This window comes from Gavialis gangeticus, unplaced genomic scaffold (assembly GCF_001723915.1).
Source record: "Gavialis gangeticus isolate Ggan-Ray unplaced genomic scaffold, GavGan_comp1, whole genome shotgun sequence".
In the NCBI taxonomy this organism is placed as follows: Eukaryota; Metazoa; Chordata; order Crocodylia; family Gavialidae; genus Gavialis; species Gavialis gangeticus.
The window spans coordinates 18957615-18974938 of NW_017729016.1; the positions used below are offsets into that span (position 1 = coordinate 18957615).

General features: G+C 43.8%; 1 protein-coding gene across 1 annotated transcript in view; it reads left to right on the forward strand.

The window, feature by feature from the left end:
• The window catches only part of SDK1 (sidekick cell adhesion molecule 1), a 551260-nt gene that overhangs the window by 408291 nt on the left and 125645 nt on the right, over positions 1–17324 (forward strand). The window contains exons 24-28 of the mRNA XM_019512615.1: positions 1283–1433; positions 3604–3841; positions 11345–11460; positions 12043–12232; positions 15023–15121. Of these exons, the coding sequence (XP_019368160.1) occupies positions 1283–1433; positions 3604–3841; positions 11345–11460; positions 12043–12232; positions 15023–15121 (794 nt within the window). The remainder of the gene's footprint in view (positions 1–1282; positions 1434–3603; positions 3842–11344; positions 11461–12042; positions 12233–15022; positions 15122–17324) is intronic.

Sequence of the window (17324 nt, forward strand, 5' to 3'; positions counted from 1 at the left end):
ACCCCACATCCCCCCATCACACACACCAGTGTGATAAGGAAACCCAAAAGCAAACATTAAAACATATAGATATTTAGGATTTATTTTACTATGATGCTAGAGACACTGATAGGCTTCCAAATTTCTTTAACATTGTAAATATAACAATAAAACATTGCCCATCTGATCAATCCCTCTTTCTCTTTCTCTTTTGTTCTAATTGTGGAAGAATGTGGATTTTGGGGTATTTTAAAAAGTGAATTTGGGATGCTGCTTCAGCAGTCTAGCTGACACAAGGGGCTAGTGTCCCCAGATACCAATTGCCTGGGCCCCAGAAACTCCTTAGATCATGTAACCCTGAGCTGCTGGCCAAGACAGGTTTTTGTACTGCTGGGGCCGGGACAGGGCAGGTTTTTATACTGCTGGGGACAGCACAGGTGCTGGCCCTGGGCTCTAGCTCCCCCTGGCTGCAGATCTGGGAGGAGCCAGACAGGGTTATTTTGCCCCAGGTGGCACAGTTTGCTCCACAACAAAGTGCATGTCTGCGCACATGCGCTGAGGCAAAAAGCCCCGGCTCAAATTTTCACTTCTTCTGTTTGAGCTGCTGCAAGTGCACGTGCTTGCATGTATGGACGTGCCCGTTGAGTTGCTACATGCTAACATTGGATATCTGAAACTGCAAATGCCTCCTATGTTTATAACAGGCATGAGTGCGTGAAGTCTACAGCAAGTCTCAACTTCTTTGCGATTTGCTTATGAAACTGCAAAAGGCATTCTCTAAGTCTTTCACTACCCTATAGGGACCTCTGCTGTGGAGGAGATCATTTGAAACAAACAGAATAGTTTTTAAGATGTGCAGCCGCGTTACATTACATAATCATTCTTGTTGAGGAAGGGAGGGAAGGCAGTCCACTGGGGTAGATCAGCCTTCCTTGAATTGACCATTGAGGGGAAGTATTGTTATTTGGTATGTTTTTTTACATTTGCAGGGAAGCTAGAATAGCCAGGTATTGACATTCATCGCAACACATTCAGACAGGGTGGTGTGAACTCTCAAAGTGACATCGCTTAGTACTAGCATAACCTCCTCCAATTTGGCATAATTAACATAAACTCATCATAGTGTCATGCCTGGGTTTCTAATAAAGAAGCTAAATTGGTCTGATTTATACATTTGTGCACCTATGAGACTCTTGCCATCATGGTAGCAGTGGAGAAAAGGATGACTACGATGACCTCTGTGCCCAGTGACTGGTGATGGAGTACCTGGGAGACTGTTTGCACTGTTTTTTTATGCTTTTAGGTTCCGGATGAGACAGGTGAATGTTGTTGGCCAAAGCCCATTCAGCCAACCATCTCGTGTCATCCAGACACTGCAGGCCCCGCCAGATGTTGCACCAGGGAGTGTTACTGTGCGCACTGCCAGTGAAACTAGCTTGTGGATCCGCTGGGTGGTGAGTTGATATAAACTGGAGAATCTGCGAGAAACACTGATACCTGACTTGCCTCTTTCTTCCCAGAGGATAGGTCCAAAGTTCATGAGTGACTTTTCTAAGCATTTATCCTAAAGAGCATCAGCAAAAAATACTCTTCCTAAATTGCCATGAACGCAAGGCTTCTCTAAGTGCCAATCGCATACTTTACTTTCCCCACTGATATTGCTACCTTAGAGAAAGATTGTATATAGAAAGGGCTGAAGACATTTGCATCGTGGCATTTGAGGCTCTCAAATTCCTCCATTTGGTTCAATGCACAGAGACAACATGCAATATATGAGATAACTTGCCATTTCTTAGTACTAAATTTTTCATTGTGTTCAGGTGTCTAAAACAGTCACGTCACTAAAGCATGTGAACAGGCCATTGCTACTTGCAGATGCTGAAATACGTGGCATCTGAGTTAGGAAGGAGCCGGAGATGATCATAAGAAGAAAAGTTGATCATAAGATGGCAAAGGGAAGGTGAAATATATTGTTTGTTGGGGGAAAAGCCCACACTACTGATAAACTGTTAAGGAACTAAAATTGTAAATGCTGTTTCTAGTTACACTGGTACGTGAGATGATGCCTCTCGTTTCCAGTTTAACTGAAAGAAGAGTTTTTCCATATATCATGTACATCTCCTATGTGGAGACTGTATCCGTGTGAATAGATTTCAGACTGTGTGAGATAAATTGTAGATCCAGGTGATTGATAGCGGAGATATTGATAAATAAATTCAGCATGCATCTTCGACTGCCCGAGTTGCCCATAAAACTGTCTCACTTGTATTTTTAGTATTCCGACTCCCTTCGGGTAGGTGCCTTTATATCACCAGTCCCAAAATGTTTCTTCTTCTGCCTCAACAATCTTGATTTTTTTTCCCCCAGGTGACCTTGCTGTGAAGTTGGAAATTGGGCAAGGGCTGTCTCTGCTTTTCTGTATATAAACATATTAGAGCTTCAGAATATATAATCTTGCAGGCCCAGGGGTGGGAGTTGTAGTCCATGGAAAGAAGAGACTCCAGATTCCCAGTGGGAGCCACACCTCACTTCTAGTCCCCCAGGAGTCATCACATCACACTTCTGAATGTGCCTTTAGCATGCATAGAAAAGCTATGGCATCTTCAGTTAATATGACCCGTCCTACTTGCTCATGGTTTCACCATATACGAGTAATGTCGCATATCACATCTTCAGCCAGGCTCTATGGAACCACATATGTTATAGCAAAACTAATTCAAGAATATTTCAGAGACTTTTAAAACCTCTTCTAAGCCCGTATTTTATATCCAACCCTTGCGAAGCTAGATTCTTCATTACTACGAACCCTACCATGCAGGGTTCAGGGGAATCACAAACACAACTAAAAATGACCCAATCTAGCTTTTCTGTATATAAAAATGTCAGTATTTTAAGGTCTGATAATCTCTGCTCCTCAAGCACTACAAGTGAGTTCTGTGTCCCCTGTGTCCCCTGGGAATTCCTTCTTTCCAACAAAATGAAGTTTCTATTTCTAGCCCTGCTGGCCCATAGGATATAAACTTTAAAGCTATGAAATGTTAATGCATATCAAAACCCCTCAGTGATTGAGGGCTGAATTTTGCTCATTCTTGGCCTCATGCAGTTATAATTTTAAGGTATTTTGGTAGAGCAGGTGGTGACATTTCTAGCTGAGGTTAATTTTTTTTAAATGTCTGAAGCTGCTCAGGGGGTTGCAATGCTAGAATAAATCCCAGCTAGATGGATTAATGGGCAGAGAGCCCGTGAAGCAGTCAAAGGTGCGTGATAAATGTATTTATCACATAGCTCTGCCATTTATCACTGGTTTCCACAATTTATCATGCAGCTCTGCAATTTCCCATATTGGCATCACTTCCATGTGTATTGACTACGGGGTGTATTTGTGTGTCTGTTGGTTTTCCAACAAGGTATTTGGTAACATGGCACAGAAAAATTGCAAGTATATTGCATGCAAAGTAAAATTGGTTAACAAATAAAGGGAAAACACAGAATTAACCTTTTTCCCTATCCAAAAACTTCTCAATGGCACATTCGTTATGTGGGAGTTCAGAGATGTGATGTACAGTTTGAAAAGCATAGACTAGCAACTTCTAATTCTGCACTTTTCCTGTTGTTAACTGCCAGCCTCTCCCTGATACTCAATATAATGGTAACCCAGAGTCAGTGGGCTACAGGATAAAATTCTGGCGCGTTGATCTGCAGTCTTCTGTGCTGATGAAGGTAATCAGTGACCGGCTAGAGAGGGAATACACTATTGAGGATCTGGAGGAGTGGACAGAGTATGAGCTGCAAATCCAGGCCTTCAATGCCATTGGAGCAGGACCATGGAGTCACGTGGTGAGAGGTCGCACGCGGGAGTCTGGTAAGTCACAGGGGAGCATCTGCTTCTGTGAAGAAGGGTCTTGGTGCTTGCAATATTTTGTCCTCTTCTTCAACCACTCTTTCTGGCGTATTTATTAAATTTGGAAAAGCGATCTCTAGATCAGTGATTCTCAACCAAGCTGCCGTGGCAGCTTGGGTTCCTTACGATCTTTTCAAGGGTGTTGATGGCTGCCGCACAGTGGTAGCACTGTTCGTTTTACAAACATGATTCACAGTCTTGAGATTTCAAACAGAAATCAACAGTTGTGGTCTGAGTTCTTTGCAACTTAAAAACTGCTCTGTTGTTTTTCTGTCATCAAAAAAAGAGCAAAAACAGAGCTAGCATTTTCCCAGGGGTTCCTTGAGTCTATCCAGGGGTGCCTTGAGTCTAAAAAGGTTGAGAACCACTATTCTAGACTCATTCACATGCAGACGCTATAATTTTGAGGAAGATTTTAAACAAAATACGTATTTTCCTCTATGGTTACCAGTTATCTGAGTGCTCAATGGCAAGTTTTCTACCCTCCTATGCAGGTAGCAACAAGTAAGTGAGCACACAAAATGTATTGGCTGCTCAAGATAGATATCTGCCCACACATACCTACATGCATACATATACAGATATTAAACCAGTCTGGAGACTTTTAGATGCCAGAAGAAAGCTATCTCTGCAATATTGAGAACACAATAAAAAAGCCTGGTAGATCAGTAGAGTAGCAACAGCAGAAGACAGATCTCGAATAGCTAATTCTTACTCAGGGAACTTCACATAAAGCCTATTTCATGGACCCACTTAGATGCCCCTAATATAATTTGGTTGCAAGTGAAGAATTAGATAGATTGCCCCCACTTGAAACCAGTAAAATATTCAATAATAAAAATAAGGCACTGTTCCTGTGACCCGTGTTTAAACAGGGTTCATATAAGTAATTTTTCATAATCATTTAAACTTGAGTGTTTTCAATCGCAATGCTATCCACTGTGTGTGTGTGTCCGTATGTTGACCATGCCCAAATTACCAGTGGGTGCTGCAGATGCTCCAAGCAGCAAGATTTGGTCTGCTGATACAAATAATTGACCTTTGAACCAACAGAAGGGGAAAAGTTAAAGAAAGTCATCAACATCTTTCTTTAAAATGTTGTTTTGTAGGAGCTAGTAATTGGAAAGTTATTGCCAGAGGTATTTTAAACAAGACATATTTGTAATGGAGCTTGAGATAGTGCGACCCAGAATAAAATAGCTTAGAAGCACTCTGTATCATAATAAAAAGATACTGCATTTCTTGTCTCTGTTGCTCTTCAAACAACTCCTTTGAAATAGAATAGATACTGAGATTAACTGATTTCATAAAATCTTGGGATTACAGGGCTCTTGATCAGCATTTAAAGATCAAAGGTTACATGTGTATATTTTGTCTTGCAATACTAAAAAAAAAAATGTAACTTGGCAAGTGATTATAGGTGGGGGGGAATGAAAACTGGAATCACAATGAGGTAAAGCTGTGACCCATGCTGTAAGGACTAGCATTTTTGTTTGTTTCCCATGTATTTTCTTTGATGCCCATATTTGATTTTTAGAATAAAGCCACCAGGGGCACGACTCGGGGTCAGACATTTGGCCATACATTTCCAGATGTAGTGGCATAAAAGAAAAAACAAACATTGACAGAACAGCATACTGTACCAGCAACAAAAGCTTTATCTGATTTGGAAGCAGCCTGCCAAGCCTCACATTGATGGCCAAATAGGGTACACAGAGAGAGGTCAAAGCAAATTCTACCTGCCACCTACCTGTAGGAGCATAATGCTAATATTTACCATTATATGAAGATCTACGTGCTCCGAATACTCTTTACATAATTCTCCCAATATTGCTTTGAGAGAAGTCAGTAAGTACATAAGGACCGCTGTCCCGGTTCCACAGATTGGAGACCTAGGTTAATTTTGGCCGGAGTTTGGGTTCTCAGCGTCTGACAAGGAGGTCAGAGATGACCAGTTCAAGGCCACACAGCAGATCAGTAGCAGAACTGGGACTAGTGTCTTGGTTTCCAGAGTCATAGGTTACGCCTGCATCGCACACTGCTGGTAATGTAGAAATGCTTGAACACCTTTAAGCCAGCTATCTCGGGTACCAGAAACAGTTTAGCTGTAGTAGTGTGCAGCTCAGCACAGGCTAATTGCCATGACTGAGGGGTTTCAACGCTATAACTACTTACACCATGCTGACAGCCTGAGAAATGAGGCTGCAAATGCTAAACCAGCCCTGGATGTCAGAGCAGCTGGATGAGGCCATAATCTTTATTACAAAGCAAAGCTGCAGCTAGGTGCCACGTTTATTCTAGGCTGCGTGATTAGCTCCCGGATAGCTGAGCACATGGGGTGGCAATAAGTGGCACGTCACTCCAGGTGCTCCAGGTTTCTGAAGTACTCAACTCGAAAGAGTTTTGAAGCAGCAGGAGCAGCTGTTTGAAGAAACAGTCCTGAGGGCTTGGCCAGGAGATGCTTCTTGAGGACACCATAGAGGAAGATGAGAAAAGGCAAAAGGGGATACGGTATACCGTAGCAAGTGTTGAGGATGAATTTGAGCTTCAAAGCCAGACAGGCTTTATTGGTCCAAAATGTTTTCATGCTCTGGGAACTTACATAACTCCTTGGATGTTACTGAGTTAAGCAGTCGCTGAATGACAAGCCCCGTTTCTAGGCAGGTTGGTACAAATTAGCTAAAATATGAAATCCTGGGAAACAAGGAGCTACCTTCGCAGCGCTAGCACAAATTCAACCTGACTTTGACAAGACTGCCGTTTTTTTAGCCCATCATTTCTTGTGTTCAAATCAATCATCTCACATACATCAGCCTATTGTCCTAGGAATTTGGGGCTGCTTCTGCTCTCAGAAAGGTGGATGTGCTTAGCCACTCTTACAAAAATCAGCACAGTCATGTACCTAGCAGGAGGACCAAGCTCTTAGCCTGACTTTCATGAAGCTATTAAGGGGCTGAGATAAAGCATTGCTCAATTGCTGAAGTGGGGCCAGACTCTCAGCTGAACCTGCTCAGCTCAAGAGCGGGTTAGACAGCCACTTGGCTAGGATGATTTAGTCAGGGGTGACCCTGTCTTGAACTGGGGGCTGAACTAGAGGACCTCTTGAGGTCTTCCAGCCCTACTTTCCTTTGATTCAGTTGATGGTATCTAACTCGATAAGCCAAGAGGATTTCATGCTACACCTGTGTTATTTTACCACCCACCTAGCTCTGAACCCTCAACTGCCTTTGACATAAATGTACAACCCTAATAAAATCCAAATTGAGATGAATATGCAGTGAGGTTTGCCATTCACATAGATCAGGGGTGGGCAAAATGCGGCCCAGGGGCCAGATGCAGCCTGCCAGGCCATTCTATCCCTAAAAAATTTAGAAAATTAATATATATCTGCCCCTGGCTGCCTGGCATGTGGCCCTTGATGGCTTGCCAAAACTGAGTAAGTGGCCCTCCACCCAAAATAATTGCCCGCCCCAACGTAGATGGAGAGAGGAGCATGCCCCTTGCTGCATTTCAGGCATGTTCTGGCCTCCTCAGAGGCAGGCAGTCCCCGTGGAATCGGCAGAGGATGGAAATATGCTGCAAAGCCCTGACGTCTTGCTGATGACCAGTGGAAAACACCATCCTCTGCCATTTCTTGTCTCTGGTCCTGTGACACAGCTGGCAGTGTTTCCACGAGTCCAACAGATTTAGCTTCAGTTTTTTCAAGTCTTTTACTTTGCAGCTTTGAGATTTTTGTAAAACATTGTCATCTGTTTCTGACAATTGATGAAGGACTGATAAAGCGAACCATAAGTTCAGCCTCCTTTTCACTAAATGGAATACACAAACACACGGATACGCATTAGAATAGAAATGCGATGATCGGAAAATAAAGAGTATTGCAGCCACATGCCAAAAAAGACACAACAGATACAGATTTGGGGAAGGTTTGACACATGCTGTTGCCAGTTAGGTGTTAGGCTTAGATTCCTAATTTTCCTGTGGGAAGGGAACGTTATTTGTTCTGACCCCCACTGAGAGTTGAGAGGATACATTGGTAGCATTAGATTCCCCCTAGCAGTAACCACTGACCGTGCTCATACCCAAATACATAATGAACATGGCCTCAGCCTCAAATTCAGGAAATTTTGTCTTCTGAAATTCAGGCTATCTTATGACCGTGGACCAAAAAAAGGAAAAGGGCATTCATCAAATAAGGAAAACTCTCCTGAAAGGAAAATTCAGCACCAAAATGAAGCAAGGAGGATAAATGTGGCTGGGGAAAGGGTTCCTTTCCTTTATGCTCACTCTGGTTTTCTCCCCTCCACTCTTTCTCTCTTCCGAAGTGATTCATGTGGGAGTATCTTTGTGAAGATCTGCAGATAAAGTTATGGCAGCCATCCAAAGACATTCATGGCTTCTGGCAATCTATTTTCCTTTAACATAATTATATCCTTGTGGGGGATAAATCTAGGAAAAGATAAAAAACCACTTTAGTATAGGGGAGGGGGAAAAAAATCGGATTTTTGTCTGCTGCATTGTCGGGTTACAGCGCTCTGTTTCTCCTGTCCCAACTAATTGGTAACAGGAAAATTGCTTAAAAAATGACTGTGTCTGCAGTTAACCTTCACTGCACAGGAGTGGGGGTTGTATCTTTTTTCAATTTATATTAATTCTCGTGTCATATTCATTATCCTGTTCTTGCTGCTAGGAGCCAGCCTTCCCGAACAGAATTGCTGCTCCTTCACTTGGATGGCAGGCAAAGCTGTTGCCTTTTTGGGGGAGATTGTGCTCCTATTTGCAATGCATTGAGGACCTATTCAGACCTTCTTCCCCATGTGAGCTTGTGTAGCTTTCCTTGGTGCATGGTCTCAGAAGGCTGGCAGGTGTATTGTGCTCTCAAAAAGATTTTGCCTGTCAGGTATTTATGGGAAAAGGCAGTGGGAAGAAGCCACTGAATTTAATTGCATTACAGCATGGTGTTCAGCACATCCCAAATGTTGGTGGTTTTGCAGCTGTTTTATGATGGCTGGATAGTAAATGCCAAGAGACTATTTAGATTTCCTCCCCTCTCAGGTGAGTGATGATCAAAGGCACAGTCCTGTTCCAACTGCTACGTGCCTAAGTGTGACTGAAATCCACACTGCATACCCAGGAAAGCAGTGCAAAATGTAGGAGGGCTCTTCCTCGTCTCACTGCTTCTGAATGATTAGTATTTAGTTCTGAGGCTTAGAAGACAGCATGTTACAAAAGTAGCTGGGCTGCTGGATTTTCAGGGACTCGAACAAGATGGAATAGGATTGCATTTAGGTGCCTCCATCTGCTTAAGTGTCTGTTAGGTGGAACAGGATCCGGTTCTATTTCCATTGCCATCAGTTCCAGTGGCGTTTTGAGGTTCATAAGCCTGAATAACAACATTTGGAAAACTAGGGTCTTGTTAGACTTTATGCTATAAGCTGCACAAATGTTAATCGGCTTAGTGTTGTTCAGCTTCGCGGAGCAGTCACACAGTAAGGCAAAAAACCTGCTCTGACTGGCCTTCGCCTGCATAGCTGTGACTTGCCACCAGAGGCTTGCTGACTGGGGGCAGGACCCAGTTGCTGCACCCACCGCTGTGCTAGTTTTAGGGAGACCAGAGAGACCTGGAGAAGCAACTTCCTGGGGGCTCTTCGGTTGCACTGACAAGGCAGCTCCACACCAAGAGTGAGACCGCCAAGCTCAAGCCCGGTGTAGCAAAGGTTCAGGTTCCAGTGGTGGCCGTGATTCCCCCTGGTGACCATGACACCCTTGCCCTGCTCCAGCTCTAGGGTGCCCTCCCCTTCTCACTTACCTGCCATGCCCTGATTTACTTCTTTGATCAAAAGGGAGGATGCCTAAGGGCCCTAGGGTGAGCCCCAGTTCTTCTGGCCACCAGCAGGTCCTCCCAGACCCTGCTGGTCTTGGTCCTACTCCCAGGCTGGTGGGCTCTATTGGCCTGCCTGCGCCCCAGGGCACCTGTAGCCGTAAGGGCTGACCTCCCCTATAGCCGTACCCATGTCTCGCAGGTGTTACTGTACAATCACTCCCTTACCAGGGCCTGGGCCTTCTTGACCTCTTCCCCTTTTTTCTAGCTGGGCCTTCTAGCCTTGGACCCACTTTTCTGGGTCTGGCTTCTGGGCTCCAGGTCTAATCTTAATTACTTTGATCCTGACCCTGCAAGGCTGCAGCTGTGGAGCTCACTTGCTCTGAGGGGCCTGATCCTTTTTTCTCCGGAGTTCAGGCAATGCCCACTTGCCACTCAACCACCAACAGGAGCAGAGCTGGTCCAGGAAGTGGTGGAAGGCCCTGTGGCTGCCAGATACTCTGGGGAAAAAAGGGTTGGGTGTATTATTGCTCAGGCGGTGCCTGGCCAGCAGCCCAGCTGGCGGAGTGCAGGCTGGCAGGCACCACTTGAGCTCCGTAGGAAAAAAGGGTTAGGCCCCTTGGAGCTCAGAGCATTCTGGGATACTGGAGGACTTCAATTTGGATGGAATAGCTGTGGGAAGTGACCACACAGTAATGGAACAGGAACAGATGGGAGGTAATCCTGCCCTGGAGCGGTGTAACTGTAAGCCAAATGATGAGTGTTTTTAAACCACTTAAAAGATGTTAATGTTCAGCCAGTCCAGGGGTTAAGCACTCCAGAAGCTGCCTAAATTTACCATGTAACAAGGCCCTAAGCAAAAGAGGCACATAAAGATCTACAAAGAGTCCCCTGCAGATCCCCAAGATACCTTTCACTTCTATGTACCTGTAGCAATCTTATTTTGAATACTTCAACCTAATCAAAAGGCTTACAGGATGAAGCAGTTCATAATATATCTGGAGGTCTGAGCTCAGTCCAAAGGTTGAAATTATCCTTAACTCTAAACACAATGCTATAATTTCCTTTGAATAATACAGGGGGGGTAGCAGGCATAAAACTTCTTGTTGGAACAGATTGTACCTTAAAATGAACTCCCCGTTCATAAGGATTTCAAGCTTTTAGCACAGGGAAATAAAACGTGTGTGAAACAGAGATGTAAGTGATAGAGACTGATGTTAACCCAATATTAACGCAGTTCTAATCACTGCAAAGTATACAGACTGCTGAATATTTAAATCCCAGTATCCTTTTCTGTTGTTGTTTTTTAATAAACCAAACCTTGTACCAAAGCAGGGACTCTCCTCAACGCAGAATTTTTAGTGGTTCCCCAGCATCATGGTCTGCAACATGAATTAGGGGAAATTAGGTTGAGGAGAAGGAAGAACAGAACTAGGGATAATGGGATAAAGTAAGAAAGTTAAAAGCTAGGGTGAGTAGTGGAGAAAAACGGTCTGATGTCTCTCAGCTGCGGAATGGTCTCTTAAGGAAAATTTAAGGCTCAACTGGTTAAGAGAAGAGCAAATGTTTGTCAGAGAACAGTCCTCAGAGGGGAAGGGGATGGAGCAGATGATGCAAAAAGTGTTTTCATTCTCTGATTGCAGTTCCTTCTGCTCCACCCGAGAACGTGTCTGCCGAAGCGGTGAGCTCCACTCAGATCCTGTTGACGTGGACGGCGGTTCCTGAGCCAGAGCAGAATGGTCTCATCTTAGGCTACAAGGTGCACAGCAGAAGTGTCATGCTTTCCTGATCTTTGATGCCTGGGTGGTTCTCCCCCCCGCCCCATTCGTTATTTTGTCTAGACAAGATGCATATTAATTCACTTTTGGAGGAATGTTAAAAAATGGGCTGTTTTTCCAGACGTGTGATCACCTGATCTCACTGGGTTAGAAAAGCTCATCCGTCAAAATTGTGGACTAGGCAGCCCCAGACTTGAGCCATTACTCAGAAGGTCACTGCAGAGTGTTCAGCCTGCAGACATCAGAGATGTGGGCATGGTCCCCAGCAGAACTGGAGGGGCATTAATAATGTTCTCTGTCTTTGAACATTCATAATCTTTCAGTTTCAAGTTTGTAGTTTCAATGATTTCCCGTAGGTATCCAGTGACGGTTCATATCTTACCCTCTGAATTACACAAAGCCGTGCTCATGCTGGCAGGCTTACTTTGTCACCTCACTCAGAAAAGTGCAGTTGTGAAACTATTACTTTGTGTTTCAAGACCACAAAGAACTACAACATGCACCCTTTTTTTCTCATACTTTTGATCATTACTTGACTGTACTTTTATGTATTTGCTCTGCAGATTCTCTATAGGGCAAAAGACCTGGACTCTGAACTAAAGAGCCAAATGGTGAGAGGTAACCACACCCAATCTCATCTGCTGGCCGGCCTGCGAAAATACGTGCTTTATGAGATTCAGGTACTGGCATTCACTCGGATTGGAGATGGGGTGCCCAGTTCTCCTCCAGTCATAGAGAGAACCAAGGATGACGGTGAGCTTATGGATCGCTGACGTATATTTTCCATGCATTTCTCTTTCAAATGAAAGCTGCTTTCATTCTTCAAGTGTAAAAACCTAGCCCCAAGTGGTAGCATTTAGAATGGCTTACATGAGCTGATCCTCAGCTGGTACAAATCAGCCCCACTCCATTGTTGAACATTTGGCTCTGAAACTGAAAAGCATTTTTTTCCCCTCCCAAATTGACCAAAAAAAAATGCTTCTGTTCCGAAAACTGATGCAGATAGTTCCACCCTGAAGAGAGTTTTTACAACCCAATTATGTACTCTTACTGAACTTCAATCATAGCAGTAAAAAAAGACTGTTGGTAATGGGAAGCAATAAACAAATCTAGCCCTGATTGGACCTGAAGGAGATGTGGAGCGTACTACTGCGGTAATCCATTCCCAGACTTCTGCAAAAGAATAAGATACTGACCTTTGAAAAATGACCATGTAGCCTTCCCTTTGTCATTCCCTCCAATGCTTCCTATGAACTCATGGCTTCCTAAGTGCAGTTTGATGTTTTGAAAGGACTTGAGTTAGCCCCCGGTTCTGTTTTAACTTGTCTGCTGGCAAAAGTGTTCCTGCTGGTTGTATTTCACTGAAGTTTAAATCAGCAGTAAAAATGGGGTTTTTTTATTCCACTTTGCAGATGTCAAACACTTAAAGGTTAGCTTCTCAGCTTCTGTACATTTTTCATATTAAACAGAGGATAATGCATGTGTCAGTAGGAGGCTTTTTTTATTGCTCCTAATAATAATAATAAAAAGAATCAGAACTCAACCCCCTTTTGGATCCAGGGGTTCCCAGCAGAAAATAAATAACTGCGAGTTTCTATAAGCGTCTTTAGTGGAGTAATTGTGTTGGTCTGAAAACACGTTCAGACTTCTGACTTAAAAGAGTATTTCCTGCAATGTTTTCTGTGAAGTAGCGAGGATGTGCCTTGCTCACAAGTGGAGGGCAATAACCCCCCATCGCTACTTTAGTCATTCTCCCAAACCAGTGGCAGTGTGGCGAGTTGGCCTTTTTCGGAGAGAAGAGGCAGAGAGGAGATGATTGTCACAAAACCCGACAGGGAGAGAGAACATTCACTGAATTGCATAAACCGGAATGTAATGAGAAATATTTAAGGCTGTTTCTCAAAGACAAGCCTATTATAGCAGTTCCCTCCTAATGTGCATGTTGGCAAATGACACAAATTGTTCTTCCATCTCCGTACTCCCAACATAAACATGTTGTGTCTCCTCTCAGTTCAATTTAATTAAAAGTATCATCAGTGACAGTACAGGTGGGATTTGTGCTTAAGGGGAAATTTGGCGGCTGCATATGTGTGAATTAGCATAAACTCACCTTGTGAACCGGAGCTGGGCAAAGTGGCTGCCAGCCGGCTGTACTAATGTGCTTCTGACCTGACAAGGGTGCCTGTGCTCAGGCACAGGTGCTCCGAACGCACATGTAGAGTCGGGAGGGAGCTCAGAGCGAGGGCTGTTGACGTGGTTAGAGGATATTATTCACTTTCAAGAGGCATGAAGTGGATTAAGCTGACATGTAATCTCTCTCTGTAAAGGTAGCTCAGCATCTCTCTTCTTCTATATAATCAGTTGTATAGTGACTTCAATGCGGGGAGTAATCTGATTGGCTCGGAGAGATTCTCAGCTATCTGGTTATGAGATAATTCTCCCAGAGGTCAGAACTCATTTGTCAAAACATCCTTGTAAACACATTTTTGCAGGTGCAGAGAAACACTTTTGGATGTGCAGTTGCAGTATCACTTGCTCTTCTAGGGTGCTGGAGAAATTCAGCCTTAGATGGGCAGACCCAGAGAGTGTAGGTAGTGCATCTTAAGCTCCCAGCCATCTCTGCAGTATGGGTTAGATACTGCTTGGGCTGACTTCTTTGTAAAGTGGGCAGAATAATCTTTCAACAAGCAAGGCAAGTTTTCATAGACGTTAGGGTCAGAAGGGACCTCAGTAGGTCATCAAGCCCAATCCCCTGCCCTGGGCAGGAAAGAGCGCTGGGGTCAGACGACCCCAGCCAGCTGCTTGTCCAGTCTCCTCTTGAAGACCCCCAAGGTAGGCGAGAGCACCACCTCCCTTGGAAGCCCATTCTTTCGGTAGATGCGATATCTTTTATTAGACCAACTGAGTAGTTGGAAAAAAGTTCGTAGCAAGCTTTCAGGCACAGTCACCCTTCTTCAGGCATAGGAAGTCTTGGCTGTTCACTCCCTATGCCTGAAGAAGGGTGATTGCACCCGAAAGCTTGCTAAGAACTTTTTTCCAACTACTCAGTTGATCTAAGAAAAGATATCGCATCTACTCAAGAACCTTGCCTGCCCATGTCCTTAGACCAACACAGCTGCAACCAAAACCCCTTTAAACAAAAAACACCTTTTAGAACTAGTAAGTCCTTTAACACGCATCGGCAGACAAGGTTCTTTGGGTAGATCTGATCTTTTATTAGGCCAGTTATTAGGCATTGATGTCGTTTGGGTAAATCTGATCTTTTATTAGACCAACTATTGGGCATTGATGTACTTTGGCTAAATCTAATCTTTTATTAGACCAGCTCAAATAGTTGGAAAAAATTCTTCTTTGCAAGCTTTTGGAAATGCCCTTCGTCAGGCTGAAGAAGCATCTGCAGTTGGTCTGTGCTCTTCCTTGGTCTAATTAAAGAGATCGTATTTACCCAAAGAACCTTGTCTGCCTATGTCCTTAGACCAACATGGCTGCAACCTCTACCCTTTAACACACATCTGCATTCCTGATCTCTGTTCTCCCTTTTAGCTCCTGGGCCGCCTGTGAGGCTGGTGTTCCCCGAGGTGAGACTGACATCGGTACGGATTGTATGGCAGCCCCCAGAGGAGCCCAATGGAATTATTCTGGGTAAGAAGGAAGCAGAATTTAAATTTCCCAATGCCACGGCTGTTGCAAGAGACAGTTCTGCTCTTTCTTCCTCTTGCTTTTAGTATTGGAAAGCACATCCAAGCCTGCTAGTTGCTGAAAACAAACATTGCTGAAAAACATGGTACCCAGTGGCGAGGGCTTGGAAGGGTCAGTGGAATGATACGCAACTAATATAGCACCGTTGTGAGCCTCTGGTTGCACATTTCTCTGAGTCAGATGCATCTTCCAGGTCATGGCACTATATGTCAGTTGTCATCCACGTTTCCATCTGGTTTTGCTTTGTATACAGTTGGGATGAGTATTTGGCAAATTGCCTGGGAATCTAAGGCATGGGAGAGTTGTTTATTTTTCCCCTCACGATGCCAGGTTGTGCCGAAGTTTTAGTAGTATGTATTTTTCATGTGTTTTATCGCTTTTCTTTGAAGAATACCATCTGTCAGGTCCCAAGGAGTTAACTCACAATTGGCTTTTCATCAAGGGGAATAGCAGGAGCCAACTCAATGACAAGACTGAAAAATCTTATCACCTTCCTTGTACCCTACCCTTCAGGATGACTTCTCGTTTTGAGCTCGTTCTTTTAGACTCCACTGCCTCTGTGCTTTCATTTTTGTTCCTTGACATTGATGTACTTTGGGTTTGCATTTAGACTTCTGCAATCATTTCCCATAGCTTTAGAATAGTTTTAAGATGGATCCATGGTTGAGGTTTTACTAAGTTGACCGTGTTCCTTTAAATAACGGGCATTTTTTTATTATTATTATTATTTTTTTTTTGCTTTATGATAAAATCTTGATACAGGAGCTGTATAAAGTGTTTGCTCAGGTGTGCAGTAGCCCAAAGTACTCGTGTGATGATATTCTAGCACCTGAAGCAGCAGGAAAGTCATCAGATATGATCTAGAGGCAGCTGTTCAGGGATCTCCTAAACGCAAGAAAAAAAAGGTTTGCATGAAACTTGGCAGTAGTTAACTGTCAAAGACAGAACCGTGCCATGGATTCCTGCAGTTTGGGGTTGTTAGTTTGGTTTGTTTTTTTTAAAGGCACCTTTTGTCCTTTCTGCTTGCTTCACATGGGAACTAGGATATCAGCCATAGATCGTTTAGGGAAAACGCCAGCTGCTCACCTTGGTCTAGTTCAAATGCAAAGTCTTTCGGACAAAAACTTTCTTTTATTCCACACTTGCATACATACGGTTGGGACCCATTCTTGGTTGGCTGCTATGCACTACGGGAGCTAACATGGAGGGGGCGCTATGGAAAGGTGGAGCTGGAGGGGACCTCAAGAAATCACCTAGTCCATCCCCCAGCTCTGAGGCAGGATGAAGTAAATCTATGCTGTCCCTAACCTGTTCGTTGGAGCCTCCAGTGATGGGGGCTCCATAGCTCCACTCTAGCGCTCGACTAAGCATTAATACATTTTTCCTAGTATCTAACCTAAATCTCCTTTGCAGCAAATCAAACAGGTCATCCCAATTCTATCCTTGATGGATACTGGAATTAGAGCCCTCATGTTACATGCTGGAAATGGTTTATTGTGGCTACCTCTGCCTCAGTCTTATCTTTGCAAAGCTGAACAAACCCAGTTTGTTTCCGCTTTTCTTCCAGAATCAGATTTTCAAACCCTTTTATCCTTCTTCCCCCTCTCCTCTTGATGCTCTTCAATTTGTAAACATCTTAGGGCCCCACCACACGTTCAAACTGAAGCTGGATAGAAATCAGCTATATATATCATTAAAGGTTTTCAAGTACTGTCTTTGTAGCCCATTGGCTCTCTTTATAGCTGGGTGGACATTTTTATGGTGCAATAATTACTTTGCATGTGTGGCTGGTTTAAATTTATTGCATGATTAACAAGTTAATGGTGTAACAGATGTAATACGTGGCAGGGGCCTTAAAGATCACTGCCCCAGACTGGACACACAACTCCAGCCGCAGCCTCACTGGTACTGACCGGAGTGAAATAATTTTGCCTCCTTGTCTTACATGAAACTTTGCTTTTAAAACATCCCAGAATGAGATTGGACTCTTTTTGCAATACCATCACATTGCTGACTAACACTGGTATGTGATCTCCCATAACCATCAGGTCCTTTTTGGCTGTACTGCTGTTTAATTGGTTGCTCCCCATTTTGTAGTTGTACCTTCGATTTTTTTTTCTCCCCCTTAAATGAAGCACTTGCACTT